This window comes from Protopterus annectens, chromosome 2.part2 (genome assembly GCF_019279795.1).
Source record: "Protopterus annectens isolate FY-2018-M chromosome 2.part2, PAN1.0, whole genome shotgun sequence".
In the NCBI taxonomy this organism is placed as follows: domain Eukaryota; kingdom Metazoa; phylum Chordata; order Ceratodontiformes; family Protopteridae; genus Protopterus; species Protopterus annectens.
In genome coordinates, this window is record NC_056730.1 from 575,800,241 (window position 1) to 575,822,678 (window position 22,438).

A 22,438-nucleotide genomic window follows, 5' to 3' on the forward strand; every position below is an offset into this window, starting at 1 on the left:
GCAAAACCCCTTTCAAAAATTGTTAAGTTTTACTTGAATAAAGAGGGGATCCAAAGCAGACAAGACATTGTTGAAAGATGTACATTTAGAGAAGTTAGCCTAGACCAGAAGTACACTATTCATACTGGTACTGAAGAACCAGAGGTGTAGCCTAGACCAGAAGTGAGCTATTCATACTGGTACTGAAGAACCAGAGGTGTAGCCTAGACCAGAAGTACACTATTCATACTGGTACTGAAGAACCAGAGGTGTAGCCTAGACCAGAAGTACACTATTCATACTGGTACTGAAGAACCAGAGGTGTAGCCTAGACCAGAAAAATGCTATTCCTACTGGTACTGAAGAATCAGCGATGTAGCCTAGACCAGAAGTAAGCTATTCATACTGGTACTGAAGAACCAGAGGTGTAGCCTAGACCAGATGTACACTATTCATACTGGTACTGAAAAATCAGAGGTGTAGCCTAGACCAGAAGTAAGCTATTCATACTGGTACTGAAGAATCAGAGGTGTAGCCCAGACCAGAATTGAGCTATTCATACTGGTACTGAAGAACCAGAGGTGTAGCCTAGACCAGAAGTAAGCTATTCATACTGGTACTGAAGAACCAGAGGTGTAGCCTAGACCAGAATTGAGCTATTCATACTGGTACTGAAGAACCAGAGGTGTAGCCTAGACCAGAAGTATGCTATTCATGCTGGTACTGAAGAACCAGAGGTGTCGCCTAGACCAGACGTACACTATTCATACTGGTACTGAAGAACCAGAGGTGTAGCCTAGACCAGAAGTGAGCTATTCATACTGGTACTGAAGAATCAGAGATGTAGCCCAGACCAGAAGTGAGCTATTCATACTGGTACTGAAGAACCAGAGGTGTAGCCTAGACCAGAAGTAAGCTATTCATACTGGTACTGAAGAACCAGAGGTGTAGCCTAGACCAGAAGTATGCTATTCATGCTGGTACTGAAGAACCAGAGGTGTAGCCTAGAACAGAATTGAGCTATTCATACTGGTACTGAAGAACCAGAGCTGTAGCCTAGACCAGAAGTGAGTTATTCATACTGGTACTGAAGAACCAGAGGTGTAGCCTAAACCAGAAGTGAGCTATTCATACTGGTACTGAAGCACCAGAGGTGTAGCCTAGACCAGAAGTGAGCTATTCAAACTGGTACTGAAGAACCAGAGGTGTAGCCTAGACCAGAAGTACGCTATTCATGCTGGTACTGAAGAACCAGAGGTGTAGCCTAGACCAGAAGTACACTATTCATACTGGTACTGAAGAGTCAGAGGTGTAGCCTAGACCAGAAGTATGCTATTCATGCTGGTACTGAAGAACCAGAGGTGTAGCCTAGACCAGAAGTGAGCTATTCATACTGGTACTGAAGAACCAGAGCTGTAGCCTAGACCAGAAGTGAGTTATTCATACTGGTACTGAAGAACCAGAGGTGTAGCCTAAACCAGAAGTGAGCTATTCATACTGGTACTGAAGCACCAGAGGTGTAGCCTAGACCAGAAGTGAGCTATTCATACTGGTACTGAAGAACCAGAGGTGTAGCCTAGACCAGAAGTACGCTATTCATGCTGGTACTGAAGAACCAGAGGTGTAGCCTAGACAAGAAGTACACTATTGATACTGGTACTGAAGAGTCAGAGGTGTAGCCTAGACCAGAAATAAGCTAGTCATACTGGTACTGAAGAACCAGAGATGTAGCCTACACCAGAAGTGAGCTATTCATATTGGTACTGAAGAATCAGAGGTGTAGCCTAGACCAGAAGTAAGCTATTCATACTTGTACTGAAGAACCAGAGGTGTAGCCTACACCAGAAGTGAGCTATTCATACTAGTACTGAAGAACCAGAAGTGTAGCCTAGACCAGAAGTGAGCTATTCATACTGGTACTGAAGCACCAGAGGTGTAGCCTAGACCAGAAGTGAGCTATTCATACTGGTACTGAAGAACCAGAGGTGTAGCCTAGACCAGAAGTACGCTATTCATGCTGGTACTGAAGAACCAGAGGTGTAGCCTAGACAAGAAGCACACTATTCATACTGGTACTGAAGAGTCAGAGGTGTAGCCTAGACCAGAAATAAGCTATTCATACTGGTACTGAAGAACCAGAGATGTAGCCTACACCAGAAGTGAGCTATTCATAGTGGTGCTGAAGAATCAGAGGTGTAGCCTAGACCAGAAGTAAGCTATTCATACTGGTACTGAAGAACCAGAGGTGTAGCCTAGACCAGAAGTGAGCTATTCATACTGGTACTGAAGAACCAGAAGTGTAGCCTAGACCAGAAGGGAGCTATTCATACTGGTACTGAAGGATCTGTAGCCTAGACCAGAAGTGAGCTATTCATAGTGGTACTGAAGAATCAGAGGTGTAGCCTAGACCAGAAGTAAGCTATTCATACTGGTACTGAATAACCAGAGGTGTAGCCTAGACCAGAAGTGAGCTATTCATACTGGTACTGAAGAATCAGAGGTGTAGCCTAGACCAGAAGTAAGCTATTCATACTGGTACTGAAGAATCAGAGGTGTAGCCTAGACCAGAAGTGAGCTATTCATACTGGTACTGAAGAACAAGAGGTGTAGCCTAGACCAGAAGTAAGCTATTCATACTGGTACTGAAGCACCAGAGGTGTAGCCTAGACCAGAAGTATGCTATTCATACTGGTACTGAAGTACCAGAGGAGTAGCCCAGACCAGAAGTGAGCTATTCATACTGGTACTGAAGAACCAGAGGTGTAGCCTAGACCAGAAGTAAGCTATTCATACTGGTACTGAAGAACCAGAGGTGTAGCCTGTACCAGAAGTGAGCTATTCATACTGGTACTGAAGAACCAGAAGTGTAGCCTAGACCAGAAGTAAGCTATTCATACTGGTACCGAAGAACCAGAGGTGTAGCCTAGACCAGAAAATGCTATTAATACTGGTACTGAAGAACCAGAGGTGTAGCCCAGACCAGAAGTATGCTATTCATACTGGTACTGAAAGAGCTGTAGTCTAGACCAGAAGTAAGCTATTCATACTGGTACTGAATAACCAGAGGTGTAGCCCAGACCAGAAGTGAGCTATTCATACCGGCACTGAAGAACCAGAGGTGTAGCCTAGACCAGAAATATGCTATTCATCCTGGTACTGAATAACCACAGGTGTAGCCTAGATCAGAAGTGAGCTATTCATACTGGTACTGAAGAACCGGAGGTGTAGCCTAGACCAGAAGTGAGCTATTCATACTGGTACTGAAGAAATAAAGGTGTAGCCTAGACCAGAATTAAGCTATTCATGCTGGTACTGAAGAACCAGAGGTGTAGCCCAGACCAGAAGTACGCTATTCATAACGGTACTGAAGAACCAGAGATGTAGCCTAGACCAGAGGTACGCTATTCATACTGGTACTGAAGAACCAGAGGTGTAGCCTAGACCAGAAGTGAGCTATTCATACTGGTACTGAAGAACCAGAGGTGTTGCCTAGACCAGAAGTAAGCTATTCATACTGGTACTGAAGCACCAGAGGTGTAGCCTAGACCAGAAAATGCTATTAATACTGGTACTGAAGAACCAGAGGTGTAGCCTAGACCAGCGGTACACTATTCATACTGGTACTGAAGCTCCAGAGAAGCCGCCACTTTGGATGGGTCTTGTTCTGTTTCATGGCACCAACTAGAAATTATTTTCTGCTCTGCTAAGTATGATCTCCGAGTAACAGGTTTTCTAACCTCCTTTAATACCTATTCCATGTCCTGAGAAAAAAATGCATAATCGGGACTGTAATTCTATCATACAAACAGTTACGTGAGTATTTTCAATGTTGGACTGGATTAAGGATCCTGCCTCTAAGGAAGTTACTGGTAACTGCTGTTGGTGGGGTGCATGAGAAGGGAGAACCAATATTGTCTGAGAGAAAAGGAATTACCAAAAGCATCTGTGGCAAGTCCATCTGATCTTTAGAAAAACTTTGGGTATCAGAAGAAAGAGGGGAAGACACAGAGAAACATTCCTGTCTGTAGGAAAGAAAATGCATTTTTCCAGGCCTTTTTAAAGGGTGTCCTGGAGCAGAACTGGCTAAGTTGTCTGTTGGAGGCAAGCAGATCTGCTTAGGGAGTTCCCCATTGATGCACAATTACCTGGAAGACCTCTGAATGTAGCATCCAGTTGTGAATGTCTGTCCTGGAGCTGCTCAGTCTGCCAGCTGTTGTATTCTGCTCTAACAAAACATATGAAGCATAAAGAGTAAGGATACTCTATATTGCCATGTCCTAGACACTTATGGCTAGTCTGCAGGGATATAACTTTGTTCCCCTTGTTTTTTTTTTTAATATACCATATCACTGTGGTGTTGTCTATCACTAACAATAGTCCAGGTATTAAGAGCTTACTTAAGGCTTTGATATGGGTTTAGAGCCATCATCTCCTTGAGTATTATATGCTTGTTCCTAAAATGAGACTCCCATGTGCCCTGAGCTTTGATGCCTTGAGACACTACCCCCCCATGCAAAGTCTGAGGCATCTGCCATGGCTGATTGGGCAGAAAGAGGGAGAAAACAGGAAAACAGATTTAGAAAAATGTGATTGTCCCAACAAAAGAGTTCTTGCCTGATAACACTGAGCACTGCAATATGGTAAAACAAGAGAAAAGAGGGTCTATATTATCTCGCCGAAACAGCAGTACAGCGAATGCCATTTCAGCAAAATGTAAACCCAGATCCATCACTTCCGTGAACGGCCAGAACATTGATTTTTTTCCCAAGGGAAAAAAAATCACTTGGCCGTCGCCATGTAATTGCCCTTTTCCCCACTATAGTGCAGTCTCGGAGTTGGTATATTTAGCTACAGCCCCCCACATTGGGGGTTGTGGGAAGCCCCCCACTTTGTTATGTTAAGTATGGTGTTTTGTGTGTGGTTGGACTAATGTTTTTTTTTTCCCTTGGAAAAAAAATCGATGTTCTGGCCATTCGCGGAAGTGGTAGATCAGTGTTTACGTGTTACTGAAATGGCATTCACTGTATTGATGTTTTGGTGAGATAATAGAGACCCGGGAAAAGATCCTGGATCTGAAGTGATTTGAGATACCATTGGATTTTTCTTATGTTTAGTCTGGCAAATGGATCCATTAGGATGGAGGAAGCAATGAAACCTAGCATTCTGAGATCTTATCTTGCAATGGACATGCTCTGAAGGGCCAGATTCAGAAACTACAAACGTTTGTAAGTTGTGTACCAGCATTAAGGCTGTATGGCCATCTAGTAATACTGATTCCAAGATGATCTCTGGATTGAACACATTGTTCCCAACTAATGAATCCAGTTATCTCTCTTAAAGAAGTCTACAGTCTTATGTTTCTTATATGAAGTGGTAATTTATTCCATAGTATCAGTAATCTTTGAATTAAGTAAAAGCAACATAATTATGTCCTCATAGTACATAAACCAAACTTCATAGCCTGATGTCTCCATTAAAAATTACAGTTCTAAATACTTATATCCAAAATAGCTTCTAAACTAGAGTCATGAAAGACTTTATAGGTAAATATTAATTTGCCACAGGTGTAATAATAACAGATAGCAATTAAACTGTGGTATTTGCATCTATTATGAAACTATAAGCTTCATGAAGTAAAATCCTCTTGGTGAATTTTTGTTGTACTCTCTCAAGATGATTCAACTGACCTGCACTGTATTTACAAAAAATGTTATTGTTCTCTAAAATTGGTCTGATATATGTTTTATATAGTAACATAAGACACATCACATTTCATAGGTTCATAGGTAGGTACTAGGCTCTTTTCCCTAGGGTCTATATAAACCTAGCCAAAAAGGTACCCTAGCTTTTGCCACTGAAGAAAATTAGTTTCCTGTGCCCCTGTCGAACAGAGCCACAGAAGTGATCCCCGGGGTGAATTTCCTATTTCCCATCCAGTCATCAAGATTTTTGTTGAGTAGTGCTAATGAGGAGCTCTGTTTGACATAGATAGGTAGTCTGTTCCAGAGTATGGAAAGTCTCCGGGACAGGAATCTATCCCTCCATCATGTTCTGTTTATTGCGGTGACAAGGTTTAGGTCCCTACAGCATGTAGCTCGGATGGATTTGGATTTATTTAAGTGGAGCATGTCCAACAGCTCCGGGTTTGACATAGCTTTGTATGTTAGGCAGAGATTGCCTCTGAGTAGGCGATATGCGAAGGAGTAAAGCTGGAGGTTTTTGAGACTGTCTGCATAGGGCATCTGTTTGAAGCTAGTAATCCTCTTTGTGAGGTATTTCTGTGGCCTTTCCAGTTGTTGTAGATGTCTTGTGAGGTACATACCAAAAGGGGCATTGTACTCTATAATGGGTCTAATGAGTGATGAGTAGAGGGGAACAATGACCTCTTTTTTTCGGATGAGAACCCATTTGTGATGAGGTGTGCCATGTAGAAGGATTTCTTGACCACTGTGGTGATGTGATTATCAAAGGAGAGACTACTATCCACCTGTGTCCCAAGGTCTCTTATCACACTTTCGGTGTTAAGTAGACGACCACCTTTGTGGTAGTTCATGGATACAGAGTTTTTACCAAAAGGGATGACAATACACTATTTAGTATTGAGCTTCAGGCCATGGCTTTGACACCAGGCATCTGTCTCAGTGAGGCCCTTTTGTAGGGTGTCCAGATCATTAGGAGTTTCGATTATGGCTCCTAGTTTGCAGTCATCTGCAGACTTCGTTAACCAAAGACCTTCTGTGTTTGGTATCTACTTCTCTGAAGTACAGGCTAACAGGAGAGGACTCAGGACTGAACCCTGTGGTATTCCACTTGTCACTGGTCTGAAGTCAGATTTGGAGTCTGCTACTTTCACAGTGTGGGTTCTGTCTGTGAGCCAGTTGGCAACCCATCTTGTGATCTAGGGACCTACACCTAGTCTAGTGAGTCCATCCACAATTCCAGAGTGGGGGATGGTGTTGAAAGCCTTGGCGAGATCTAGATAGGCTGTGTGACATCATCCCCCACACTTGAACCACAGACAAACTCACCAAACCAGGCACAAATCCCTATGTCACAAGATGGCACATTGTAGGATTGGGTCTATATTATGTTGTTGAAAGGGCTGTCCATCGAACACCCCCTGATCGACGTGCAAATACCGAAAGACCAAAACTTCAAACGGCCAGACAAACAACCTTTTTCCCATGGAAAAAAATCACTTAACCAACAAAAAATAAAACAAACCATCAAACCCTATGAAGTGGGGGCCTTCGCCCTCCCTGATGTGGGGGTCTGTGCCCCCCCACATCCCCCTAATTAAATATACCAACTCCAACTCCTTTTGCTAAGATTTTTAAATGTGTATCCCATTTGACATATAGCTTTTTTTACTTATCAGCTGAGGATGTGTGTCAAAGGAAAGATTTATATTGGATCATTTCCTTCAGTGGATATCCTAGTGGATACACAGGTGAATGAACTGCAGCTTTTCCAAAACACATTTGTCATAGCTAAAATGCACACATATGCTGTATGCCCAATTTCCAATCTGTATCATATAGCAATTTAAATCGTCGATATCAGATTAATTTTGTGTAATGAACGCAGTCTTTCAGCCATCTTTATTATTTTTATTTTATTTTTATTATATTTAGCCATATTTATTTCACCAGCATATCTTAGACCTAGGAATGGAGGCAAATACAATATTAAATAACCAAGCCTTGCAGAACTCCAGAATAGATAGGAAGAGAGTCACAGCTTATACCTTGTATGGTTACACATTAGGATCTATCAGATAACTATGAAATTATCCATTTTACCAGGAATATCTTGACTTTAGCCTTAATAAGACTTTGGTAGATTACATGGTGAGGAAGGGAGTCAAAAACCTTGGCTAAGTCTTAGAAAATTACTCTGCATGTGAAATCTAGAGCTGGGATCTTAGTAATTTGATCAAAACCATGTTGATTTGAGTCCAAAATGGTGATATCTGTGTTGTTGTTCCCCATATTCATTAATGCATCTTTTGACGCATTTGCCCAAAATGGAAGTGAAGCTAATAGGTCTATAGTTGTCAACATCACTTTTATTACCTTTTATATAATGATGTTACAATAAATGTTTTCCATTAGTTGGGAGCATTACATGTTTGTAATAGCTTTTTAATAAATATTAAGTCTAATATTGGTAGTAAATTATGTTTAATTATTAATAAATAAAGGGACAGGATTGAATCAGGCCCTGTAGAACTTGAATTCTTTATTTTACTAAAAGCTGTATCATCCCCTGAAATATAATAGGGAAAGTTGATTTGTCAGGAATTACATCGGTTGATAATCTGTCAAAACTAGATCTAATTGTGAACAGTGTTGTGTAATGTTTGCTGAACAGGTGTGCTGTGTTCAAATGATCATGTACTACACTTCCATTAGATTTCATAAAGTTTATCGACTGATACAAATTGTTGATATTATTAATATAATAAAAGCTTTTCTTATTATTGGCATCTTAAGTGATCTACTGATATTATTAGAAATTCATGTTTGCTGTTGTTGGTTGGTTCTTGTTAACCATTTTTTATGCTTATACAATTTATGAAGATCTAAATTCTACCATGGAGGAAATGTTTGTTTATGTGAACTATGCTTATAAATAATCAAAGCTGTCAAGAAGTAAATTATGCAAAGGGTTATATCCAAAATTTACTTCATGGTTCAATAAACATGAGTGTCAATCTGTTCAGTTTACTGATTCTATTAAAATCTTATAATTGGTTCTTTCATAATTGCATTTTTATGAATTATTGGGTTCATAGACAAGTATGACAAGTTCTAGGCTAGATGCCCTTACAGGTCATTTTTAGACTGGCCAATATCCCTCCAAAGGTGAGAATCAAACCCTGTACCTTGTGTCTGTAAGGTAAACAGTTCAACTATTTTGCCAACCCCAACCCTTTTAGCATAGCAGTCTGTATTCTTAAGTGAAATTTCAGTGAGTTATGATCTGAAAGTCTAAGGGCACCCTGACTATTAAATTGCCAATAACACCAGGGTTATCAGTCAGAACCAGATCAAGATTATTCATCCCTCTGGTACCTTCATTACCAGAAAAGTTGGGACAGTTCCCATTATAATAAGATATCAACAAATTAATTTTCATAAGTAGTTTTTGTAGAAAGATTTGCCCAAGAGATACTGTGGCAATTGAAGCTACCCATTAGTATCATGTCTTTCATCAGTAAGTTATGATTTTGCATGATTCTATACTTGGGACTACAGTAACAAAGAATAATCCTAAAGGATTTACTTGATAAAGAATAAAAAATCTGAAAAAGTGTACATTCTGCATCATTATTAAATTCACACGTGAAGATGCAATTTTGTTATGAATTCATAATGTGATGCCCTCACCCCTGAAGTTCTCTCTCAGGCATTCATATTTGTGTAATTTGGAGTCTGTATCACTGATGTGTTCCAAGATTCCACAACTGCTGTTACTGTGTAACTGTGTTCAGTAACTGTACCAACCAATTCATTAAACTTGTTGTCCAGACCTTGTGCAGAACAACAAAACATTTCAAAATTGTATCAAGTTTTCTATATGATGGGTTACTAGAGCCTGACATGTTGAATTGTCTAAAAAAAAATCAGATATTCCTTAATGTTCTCTGATACAAAAACTGTCCCATATTAACTGAGTTAAAGTTTTTCTTTGTAAAAGATAGGATTTTCATATCTAAAGTCTTCACAGTAATAAATAATTTGATGTTGTGTGCTGTAGAAAGTTGCCGTGACCAACTATTGAAACTACTGAAACTGCGTGCTTTGTTTAGTGAGTTTGATAAGAGGACACTTTGTCTGGAGGGAGATAAGCAATGGATAAGGAGTTGTCTATCTGGCACCCTAGAAACACTAATTTAGGAGATGGTTTTAACGAGATTGTTTCAGATTTATCTTGAACCCAGACTGCAGGAGAGATTTATGGTGTCTTGGGCTGATGGATGTGAGATTAGGGAATCATCAAGATATTGACAAATATGAATACCCCGAAGTCCGCAAAAAGGCTATGGCTAGGACCAAGCACTTTGTGAAACCTTGTGGGGAAGTGGGAAGAACAAAAGGCAAAGATGTAAACTGAAAATGCAATCCCAAGGGAAAGAATATTAGGAAATAATTGTGTGGATTGGGATGTTTAACTATGCATATTTATGACCAAGGTTACCAGAAAGAACTTGGAAACAACGGGAGAAAAATAGCTTGTGAAGTGGGTATCTTGAGTTTTAGAACCAAAATAAATGTGTTTAGCTTTTGAAAGAATAATAGTAATTATTGTTAGCATGATTATTAGCTTGAATAAAAAGCTGCAAGAATGATATGAAATATAAAGGGTTAATTTAGGAATAGTATAAAATGCTGAAAAATAGAAAGTAGTAAGTGTGCTGGCATAGCTTAATTAAATACTGGCATCCATGTAAAGGAGTATGTTATTGAGAAACAAGTCTGTAAAAGTAACTGCTCAGATGGCAGCTGGAAGGACATCAACGAAGTAAAGAGATGTAACATCAAGTTTCAGATAGTGCTGGAACACCACGTTTCAGATAATGCAAGATTGTTTCCATGAATCATCAAACTACAAAGAACCAAGGACAAGGGAACAAAGAAAGAACTGTTATACATCACTGTGAAAAAATATCAGACTTTTTGTTATAAATATGAGTGTGTATAAACAAGCTTTGGGAATTTGCCATAGAGAGCTGACAGCATCTGTGTTGCATGCGTGTAGATCCGAAAGGAGACTGTACCAGTAAAGCATATTAACTGAAGCGGTTGTCTCTGTGTATTTATTGTACGCAGTACAATACAGTAATAAGACTAGTTGGTCATAATATGCATGCATGTAAATGCAAGTAACAGCAAGAAACCAACAGAAGACGTCATATAATTTTTCAATGGCGAGTTGATGGACCGGATGGTTTCTTATTGTGACAACTACAGCTACTTTTCCATTTTATTCAGTTAGTATGTCCAGTTGTAGTGCAAATGTTTGCCTCCTTCTTCTGCACAGTATCCAGTAGCAGAACAGTGCATCTCTGCAGATTCCACAGGTCCTGTATATTCACACAACTGAATCTGCCAGCTGTATTTGACCACCTTTTGGGAGAATCAACGAGGGACTTTCTACATTTTCTCAACGGAAGATTTGGCCACCTTCCACACAGAAAGTGGTAATTCTCTTTTTGTTTCTCATTCTACAGCATGGATGTCATAAACAAAAAAACTGTAAAGTGTAAGAGTACCTTTCAGGTTGACAGTAATAATAGTCCAGCACATGTATGGTCAAAATTTAAAGATTGGTATAAACATAACTGTAACACATGTAGTACTTTACTAGGTAAAGTTCATGCCAATGCTTTATGTATGTTTGACTGGTATCTTAAACAGCAACATTTGTATGACAGTAAACATTTATTGTGCAAGTCATATGAAACTGCTTTCTGTGTGCAATGTCATAAAAGTAATGGTAAACAACCACATGCATTATGTTTTGTCACCACATGTAAAATGTTAATTTCAAAGTTACAATATCAAGTCAGTTATTTACAAAATCTTCTGTATATCTTCCTAGACAAAAGTGGCATAAAACCACTGCACATTACAAAACAGATAAGAACAGATATGAGGTACATGGTGAACTGACAAAAAGATTTAATAAACTTCTAAGACACAGAGTGAGTTCAAAAAGTTCAGACAACATATGCAAACACTTTTTCAGAAGTGCATAAGAGCTTTAAATCAGCGGAACAGAATACTGATCTGGTTAGTAAAGATTTAAAGCAACAGCAGTTAACTACGCTAATAGAAAATAATTTACAATGTACTATTCTACATTTCCAAAATGGTTAAGCGTACACAGCTGAAATTTTCATTCAGTTAAAGCAAGGCACTTAAATAGTGATTTTAAAACCATTACATATAAAACAGTTCTAGAGCATAGAAATCAAATGAGAATAGTTAAATGCCGAAGACATGACTTCACAAGACTGACATGCATGTATTTTCTTTTCACCTAAAGTGCAGCAACATGCAGACAACAGCAAATGTAAATCGTGTAAATATATTTGTTTTAAGCATGTGTTGGTTAAGTTTTGTTTCTTACAATATTTTGTAATTGTTTTTGTAAATTTTGTTTCTTACAATATTTTGTAATTGTATATTAGCATAAAAAATAGCAAAGAGTCCAGCAAAAATAGTATTCAACTTGTGCATACATGTCGTTAATAATCTGTTTGCAAGTAAATACTATGAGTACAGTCAGTACATGGGCTATAGTATGCAGTTAAATTATGCAGGTCCCTTTACAAAAAGGGAGGGTACTGATAGCTAGTAGTAACAGTAAACATCTTTTCAAACTGGGTAAAAGCAATTCCTACTACAACTTTGACAGTATAGGCAACAACAAAAGCGTTATAAAAATATTTTCTGTTTTTCAAAATGGCCAAAAAATCATCAAATCAAAAAGCAAATGTGTAAGACCAAAGTGTCACAGTCTAGGTAACAGCCAAAAGGCAAGCATACATTTAATTCTCACAGCATAAAGCAAATAAATAATACTGCAATAAAATGATGTATACTGCAGGGGGAAGAGCATGCTTTCAATTTTACACTAACTGTGTAAACAGTACTGCAAAAGGGACTCAAATAGAAGTGCAAAGTGGTAATACCAAAACTACATTTTAATATTTCAAGTAATGTAATTAGCAGGCTTCAGTTTAATGCTAAGTTTGTAAACTGGACTTAGTGTACATTACAGCCATGTATATACAAATGCAAAAACAATCTGTACAAGCAAGTGTATTCTGTACAATATATAGTAAATGGTTTAACTATGTAAATAGAGTAACAAGTCAAAGTTTGACATTTGTGACATATGTGGGTTTTTTCAAAAAACAAAACTGCAATGTCTTTGCAATAAAATCCTCAAGCATTGTCAATAAATTACTGTATAGAGTCATATTCAGATTCATCCAGTTCTAATAATAATAGTTGTCATCATTGTGCTGACAATATTAAACTGTGTTAACTTGCTGTATCAAAAGAAAACTAAAGGTTTTGTTTCCCAATGTGTTTCTAGTTAATAGCAATATAACTAATATAGAAAGTTTTAAATTTAAAATAAAACAGAGGGAATGTGTACAGTGATGGATATGTTTAAAAATGTATAAATGCATGTGCACATCTATTTGCTAGTTAGATGCATATACACATCTGTTGCTATAATATATGTAGAAATAGCAAACATATATTCTGGTACAGCATGAGACAAATTGAATGTTCAGTGTCTGGAACATGCTTCACAGGTTATAGATAAAAATGCAGCTACGAGACAAGGCACGCAGCATTCAACACAGACATCTGCATTTCATTTGCATCATTCTGAACATCAAAACACAGGGAATTACAATACTTCACGAATAAAACTTAGTTAGGAAAATGCTACACAAAACAGAACACAAGACAATTTCAGTAGCAAAAAGCATACAGCATGTAACTTTGGAAGGATAACATTTAACAAAAATATAACAGCACCTTTCTCCCTTTCTTACAAAAAAAATTGCCTGAATCTCCTTGTGTTCTGACTGTGCTTCTCAAACATTTTGGAAATATAGAGTATATTTTAGTGGATTTATTAAAACTGTATTTGCCTTAATATTGCTACAAGTGCTCTAGGTTGCACTGCATCTGCATTGTTTTAGTGTGTTTTAGCTGCTTTTCTGTATATATAGACTTTTCTGTATATGTAGACTAGCTACGTATTCTACTGTATCACTGCCTCTTAAATCATTTTTCAGTTGTGCACTTGTCTTGCTTCATTCAGAAAGTTTTAGATTGCTAATTTTGTAGAGTTTTAATTGCATTTACTGTTTAGGGCTACACACTCAAGTGCGTTAGCCTTTTCTGTGTTTATTTACTGTATTATTGCATTGTTTAGCCTGTTTTAACCAAAAAAAAAATACTGTCTTGTTTGCTCAGGTCCCGCCTTTCCTAGCTAGTATAGTCCAGATCCTGGCTTTGCTGGTTTCAGGACTTTATTTTCTGTGTTCAGAGCTATCCAGACCTTGCTGTGGTAGAGGTAAGTCCTACTGCTTACCAGTGGGACTGGTGAGTATTGTACTGCCTATCTAACGCTAGAGGAGTGGTTTCCAGATCTGAAATTGTAATTTTATTAGCCATTTTGGGCTTATTTCTATCCCTTTCAACTTCCTGGCTTAAGAACGCATGTGTTTGTGCATTTTTCACATCGTGGAGCACCGCAGGGCTACAGTTAAACTATTCCAGATGCTAGAAAGTCTGCTCTTCAAATTTTCCCTTAGAACTTGCTGGCTTCTCAGTAGTAGCACTAAAATCTGAACCCCTGTGACTAGCACTTGCTCTAGAACCTGCTGGAAAGCACTAGGAAGCCTGAAACTGATACAAGCACTCAACTCTCCTTGTTAATAAGGAGAAAATAATCGTAGGCACTAAACAGCCTATAATTGCAAAGTACCTTGCAAAGGTAAGGGAAAACAGCTCTTGTACTTTACAAAAAAAGCACCTAAACAGGCATGTCCAAGGGTCAGCTTCTGGTGATTTCTCCTGTCCACCTGATGAATCTGGTCATACTGGGGCAATGCAGCAACTGCCGCATGTTCACAGACAACCCTCTCCTCCTACCACCCAACACTACAACCTGTGAGAGATGCACTTACATAGCCAAACTGGAAGCAAAGCTCTCTCTCCAGCCAAGATTGTGCTAGACAGTCAAGAGGAGAAGGTTAACACCTGCACTACACCTCAAGCAACACATAGCCCTTCAAAATCCACACCATCAACACCCACACATAGCAACACTAAACCCACATATGCAAAGGCCCTTAACATTAACCTGCCCAAGCAACAAGGACCTCCGAAGCTGAAATGCAAACACCAGTCGCAGCCAAAGTGACACATAGCTCACAACACCAGTGTGCCACCCAACAACAGCCCCTAAGGCAAGACAACGTACCCAACACTTTAGTCATAAGTTAGCAAGCTCAGATGCTCATAAGCCTAGTACTTATTATACAGCAGGAACTTCTTATTGTAACATTTGTTAATATCTGTTATGTACTTCACAGATAAAGATTCTAGTTGTCTACTGATGTACTATGTTCTTCATCTGTAAATATGTTGTAAGTAATTGCTATGTAAATTGTTAATCGCTATGTAATCCAATGTAACTACTGTCTGTTTATTTTAATTGTGGAGCTTTTCTCCCCGGGCCTCCGCTGAAAATGGACCTACGTCCAGTCGGACACTCCCGGTCAACAAATATAAATAAATAAATAAATAAAAATAAGTGACTCTATAGTCAGGCTCACTGATGTCCCACTCACCAGACTGAGCAAGGAGAAAATTACAGTCAGCTGCCTGTCGGGTGCCAGGATCCACCACATAATGCATGCACTCAAGTCACTCCACAAGTACAAATATGACTCTGTCATTGTCCATGTTGGAGTGAATGACTTGAGATGTACCTCCCTGGACTGCATGAAAAGAGACATGGAAGAGCTCTCAGATCATGAGGCCCAGGCAGGTATGACCCTAGCGCTGAGTACCATCCTGCCTTCACCCAGAATGATACCACAGTATAAGGACAAAATGACTGACTTCAACAATTGGCTAAGCTTCTGGTGTCATTCAAAGGGGATCCAGTATCTGTCTGCCTGGGACGACATGATCGACAAACCACGATGCTTTGCCAGAGATGGTCTGCACCTGTCACCCTTGGGATTCAGGTTACTGGCTAAAGCTCTTGCCACCCCTATAGTGCCTTTTTTAGGCAAGGTTCAAATGACAAAACCACCACCGTAACAGATACAAGCATGAAAAATCTGAAGGTAATGCTACTCAATGCTAGAAGTCTAAACCTCAAAATGCACTCTCTTGAGGCACTCCTAAAAATGGAGAACATAGATATCTGTGCAGTAACTGAGACCTGGTTCAAGACTCCAGAGAGCACCCCTGCAAAGCCAGGCTACAACTCTTACCACACTTTTCAGCCACCAAACCAAGACCAAAACACTAAAGGTGGAGGAGTATTCATATTCATCAAGGATATTCACACCTCCAGGCTAGTTGCCCAACACAATGCATCTGAAATTCTCCAGGTGCAACTAACACTAGGTAAGACTGCAATCCAAATTGTAGCTTGCTACAGATCCCCCACCATGCCCCAAGATTCTCACTACACCTTTCTAAACATACTGTAAAATATTAAGGTACAACCAAACACCCTAATACTGGGTGATTTCAACTACCCTGCCATTAACTGGGAAAACTACTCGGGTACCAACACCTTTTCCCAGCGGTTCTTGGAATTCATAAATTCCAACGCCCTGGATCAACTAATCCTTTGTCTCGCCAGGGGCTCCAGTATCCTAGACCTGGTCATTACCAGCATGGGAAATAGATGCTCCACACCAGTGGTCACCCCCCTCATTGGTCAGGTCTGACCATAAGCAAATCACCCTTGACATCCACATCCCACCCCCAACCCCCAGTAAGGAAACCTCTGTAAAAAACTTCTCCAAACCCAACTCCATGCTACTTAAGTCAGAAGTGACAAACTTCATGGCACCCATTCAGACAGGAGCTGAAAGTTCAGCTGCTGAATCCTACACTAAGGCACTGTATGAGCATATCCACTCGTGCATGAATTGTGCCATCCCAAATAGAACCAAGACACTCTCCTCCAAAAAAAGGAAGCCAATCTGGTGGTCCCCTGCCAAACAAACTATACAACAGAAGGAAGAAGCTGTTACAGAAAAGAGGAAAATCCCAGGATGCAAAAAACTCCCTTACCAGCCTCAGTAAGAAGCTGAGATCCCTCATAAAATCCTCCAAAGCTAGTTACAAAAATAAAATTGCCAAAGATTCCAAAGACAACCACAAGGCATTCTATAGTTATGTCAAGAATCTAAATGGCAATTCTCAGATCTGCTCTGAGCTACAACAGAATGGCATTAAATATACTGATCCCAAGGATATTGCCAATAACCTGGCAGATCAATACAGTGCCAACTTCACCCCCCCTCTCACCCCCTAAAGGGCCCATCTCAATTCCAAAAGATTGACAAATCCTGCTAATCATGGCCACACAGGTAGAAACCGCACTCTCCAAAGCTAAGAATACAGCATCCATGGGACCAGATGACATCCCGGACTGTCTACTACATGAACTACAAAATGAACAAGCACCTCACCTAAGTGTCATGTTTAATCATAGCCTCACCTCAGGCTTCGTGCCCACTGAGTGGCGCACAGCTACAGTTATCCCACTCCACAAGGAAGGATCCACCTTGGATCCCGGGAACTACCGTCCCATCAGTCTGACAAGCCTGATCTGCAAGGGCATGGAACACATTATCATGGAACTTATAAACAAAGACATTGGCAACCTTCAAACACTGGACCCCACCCAGTTTGGGATTGTGAAGGGCCGATCTTGTCTCCTGAACCTGACTGACTTCTTCGAATCAGTCACCAGAGCTGTGGACGAGGATAAGGCAGTCCACACAGCCTATCTGGACCTCGCCAAGGACTTCAACACCATCCCCCACTCTAGAATCATAGATAAACTTACTAAGATGGACATAAATCCCTACATCACTCGATGGGTCGCCAACTGGCTTACTGACAGAACCCAGACTGTAAAAGTAGCCGACTCCAAATCCAGCTCTAGAGAAGTGACAAGTGGAGTACCTCAGGGTTCAGTCCTGGGACCGCTCTTGTTTGGCATCTACTTCTCTGAAGTACAGGCCAACACTAAGGGACGCTGGCTAACAAAGTTTGCAGATGACTGCAAACTGGGAGCCATTATTGAATTCCCAAATGATGTGGATATTCTACAAAAGGGCCTTACAGAAACAGATGCTTGGTGCTACAGCCATTGGCTCAAGCTTAATGCCAAGAAATGTATAGTTATCCCCTTTGGGAAAAAACATGTACCCATGAATTACCACATAGGTGGCAGTACACTAAACACCAAAAGTGTGATGAGAGACTTAGGGACACAGGTGGACAGTGGTCTCACCTTCGATAACCACATCACCACAACAGTCATGAAATCCTTCTATGTGGCACACCTCATCACTAAGGGCTTTTCATCCAGGAAAAAAAGGAGGTCATTGTCCCACTGTACTCATCCCTCATTAGACCCATTATAGAGTACAATGCCCCATTTTGTATGTACCTCACAAGACATCTGCAATAGCTGGAAAGGCCGCAGAAATACCTCACTAAAAGATTCACAGGCCTAAAGCAGATGCCCTATGCTGACCATCTAAAAAAACTTCAGCTATACTCTGTGGCATATCATCTGCTCAGAGGTGATCTCTGCTTAACATACAAGGCCATGTCAAACCCTGAGCTGTTGGACATGCTCCACTTAAAGAAATTCCAATCCCTCAGAGCCACATGCTCCAGGGATCTAAACTTTGTCATCCCAATTTACAAAACATGCTGGAGGGATAGGTTCCTGACCCAGAGACTCCCCATACTCTGGAATAGAAAGCCCATACATGTCAAGCAGGGCACCTCCTTGGCCCTCTTCAAAAGGAACCTTGACGATTGGATGGGAGATAGGAAATTCACCCCAGGGATCACGTCAGTCACCCTGTTGGATAGGAGTCCAGGGAGGTAAATATTTTGGGAAGAAATATCCGAGGAATTGTTTGGCTAGGCTTGTATAGGTCTAAGGCCAATAGCCTAGTACCAACCTATAAACCTATGAACCTATGGGTTAGCTAAACAAGGTCAGGCATACATAAACGTAGAGGAAAAATCAAAGACTGACATAAACATTTCAATAAACAGCTTTATCTCTATTAGATGCTGTACATCACCTCAAAAATGTAACAGTTCTGACAAGGGAAGACATCATGCAAAAATGTCACAGTGTGTAGACAATAACACAAAAATAAGAATAAACTCAACAGGGTAAAAAGAAGGGTATGATTTCTACCAATACTCTGTTTATTTGTATAAACAACACAGTAACCATGGATGAAAATACTTACAATTTTGGGTAACAGGCCAATACTTCATACAGATCAAATGTTATTTAAAAGAGCTTGGTATAAAAACTAGTAGGACAAAATATCTCAGATTGTACATTTGCAAGCACAATGGATTCCTACTATTTAGTAAGTCATTACAAGTATCTTTAATAGACAGATTACAATTTAGTATAAATGGACAATATTGCCTTCAAATTTTAAAATGTTTGTTAAAGTGGCACCACAGTTTGTATGTGTGGTTTCAAATAACCCAGTGTTAATAGTAAAAAACTAAAACAGAAGCTGACACTGCCCATAATTGGTGGGACATATTCACAAGATGGTCATCATCTGGGACCAAATTGCTAAATTGGTTAATAAATCCAGTGTTGATAGTTTTAGGGGTCATAATAATAATTCCACAAAACAAAGCCAGCAAGATGAGAAGGTGGAATAAATATTTTATTCAACCCAAAGTGCAAATCCAATGGGTTATGAAAAAATAAAGTACATCCAAACCGGTTTCGGCTCAACAGAGCCTTCTTCAGTGGATACTGGCACCATGCAAAATATGTCAGGTTTTGTAGGGGCATGAAGGTTAGGAATCAGAAGAAACAGAGGCAGAAACAAATACTTTGCCTAAGGCCCCTAAAAGTATTCGAGTGACTACTGGTTTAGGGGAATCCATTCTTAATAATTCCTAATATCTCATTTCGGATTCCGACATTTCCTTACTCTTTCCCTTTAAAGTATTCCATCTTTTTACAATTATATCCCCAAAGTGAATTTTCCTAATAAGGGAGTCTGAAGAGAGAGGGTATCTTTTGATTCAGACTCACAAGGAATAGGGGAAGATAATTGGGAGATGTAGTCCAAATTCTCAATATTTGATTCAGAAAAAAAGTGTTTATCTGAGTAAGAGGGGGGGTCTCTTTCTCTTAACTAGTGTAGAAAGAAGCAAAGGTTATAGAGACTGGATTACCTTATACAGGTTATAATTAAAGCTATATTCATCTTCTTGAGAAGTTTTCTGGGTAGAAGGGATACAAAAAAGTGAAAAATGTTTTGTCTTAGGAGTTATGTCTAAATGCCTGACCTTCACCAAATATCTGATGACATTCTGCTGTACCAAAACCTGGTGAACACTTTCCTCACCCTCATAGATTATGATCCTAGGTTCTCCTTTCTTGGCTGTAACCTGGCATACAGTCTGAATAAATGTGATTAAATCCCAGGCTACAGTGGCCACTTCAGTGGACATGCTAGAGGGACCAGGAGAAATGGATTGATGGTCCAAGGGCTGTGAAAGCACCTCAGTGGTGTTGTCGCATCCAGACTGCATAACAGAAAGTAAAGTCCAGTATTCCTTAGATTCTACTTTCAGTTCATTTTTCCTCTGAGAGTGGATGGCCACTGAAAGAGATTCAGTTGCATGGTCTCACACACTAGCTATTTAAGGTGCTTAATCTCTAGAAATAGCAAAAACGTTCTGGCATTTTCCATGCCTGTCTGTCCCTGTTATTCCAGCAGGTACACCTGTGTGAAGGACAGGTGTATATGTTGTGAGAAAGAAACCCAAAGCTTTGTTGACTGGCTGGATGTCCGATCCTTTGCAGGATACTTCCCATATAGTTATGTTTAATGTAACAGTGATCTAATGAAGAACATCCTTGTGTAACGCCATTCCATGGGATTTCCTTTGCCTCTAAATCATGACATCTTTATGTTTTTCCTGGTTTCTAGGTCAGTAAATTGTTTGTCTGATTTCAACATTGCAGGGTTTATTTAGTGATGCACGGGAAAATTTTAGCACCTGCAACATATACTGACTGCCGTACTGTGAAGTTACTGGCACTGTGAACAATATTCTTGAAACCTGGCCAGTTTTTGACTGCTTGTGACAATACTGCTGTCTCCATGGTCATGCCTCAAAACTTACATGCATCAGCCACACCTCTTACTAAATGACAAGCTTGGCCGCCTTCCATGGTGATGTCCTACTTTCAGCCACATCTCTGTCCCATATTTCCATTTCTCGATAATGTCTACTTTGTTCCCAAAAACATTAGTGATTTCTATGCCAGTCCTCCTACCAGGTGATAATACCATATGTTACATCCATGCATTATTCATAAAGAACATTTATTTCACCCACAGAACTGTATCAGTTAGTAAAATGCTATAAAAAGCATGAATTCTAGAAATACAGACTATTCTCCACTGCTAAAAAGTATTTTCAGTGTACTAATCTGTGTTACCAAAATAGCTTAGCAGATGCCTTTCTGGACTGCTGCATTACTGAACATTTCTTTACAGCAGGCCTAATAAAACATGAAAGATTAACCATCCTTTTACGCATCTAACTACCTGTTCTTTCTTTCCTTATGCTTGTCAAGAACTCAGCGGAATTTGCGAGGTAACAGAGGCTTGTGACTGGTGGAGCCTTGGAGCCATATTATATGAGTTGCTCACTGGTGTGGTAAGTACTTCGCTTCTATTTCTGTTACATATAGACTGCAATTTAAATAATGTAAGAGCTTTTCTTAAGAGAGTATTCATTTATCTTTTATGATTCATTTAACCAGAGACAAATTTATGAGGTCTTTGGTATCTTTGGAAATGCACTACTTAATGCAATGTCTGAATATGACATAACCTGCATAAGCCATAATACTGGGCCTTGCAGGAACACAGTGTGGCCCAACACCATAGCTAGAGATCCCTTTAATGATCACATGGTCAGCTGCTGACCAATAGCAGCTGTCATGAAATCTGAAAAACATGATTATGTTTAGAAATATGCACTGGCAGTAAAAATGTGTATTTATGCTCTATGCATGCTCTTCACTAGTTTTCAGTAGTTGTGAAGTATTTATTTTGGAAATCTTAATCTCAATGAAGAACGGGAGGAGGAACAGTGAGACAGAGAAAACAGTTATTACAAGGTGTGAAGCAACAATGCCATCTTGGAGAGATAGGATTCTGGGTAAAATCCCAGTATCTAAAGGAAGGTGACTGGGATAAAGTTTTGATTGAGTGCAGGACTGGGCAATGATTTTTTTAGCAGTGCTAGTACCACAAATTTATTGTACATTGAAATGATATTACTGTCGGTAGTGGCCTGATTTCCAGGTAGAAGTACTGGCCAGCTTGTCATTGTCTTGCTTGTGCCTGAAACGCTTTACAATAAATGAGAGGGGAGGTTAATGAGATCCATAGGCTTATGTTAACAGAGTAACACTAGGTACCACCCACTCTGGGGAGTGTTGTTAGTGATGCTAAGCTGCACAGAGTTGTGGCTCAAGTAGAGAAGCAGATTTTTGCTGGGGTGAAGCAGGGAGATGCACAACATTAAATTCTGTTAAGACAGGAAACATAAAGGACATTGTGTTATTGTAACAA

The 22,438-nt window shown here is 39.7% G+C and overlaps 1 protein-coding gene across 2 annotated transcripts in view; it reads left to right on the forward strand.

The window, feature by feature from the left end:
- The window catches only part of RPS6KL1 (ribosomal protein S6 kinase like 1), a 491,164-nt gene that overhangs the window by 310,948 nt on the left and 157,778 nt on the right, over positions 1-22,438 (forward strand). For both annotated transcript variants that reach the window (XM_044064031.1, XM_044064032.1), the window contains exon 10: positions 21,433-21,515. In XM_044064031.1, the coding sequence (XP_043919966.1) occupies positions 21,433-21,515 (83 nt within the window). The remainder of the gene's footprint in view (positions 1-21,432; positions 21,516-22,438) is intronic.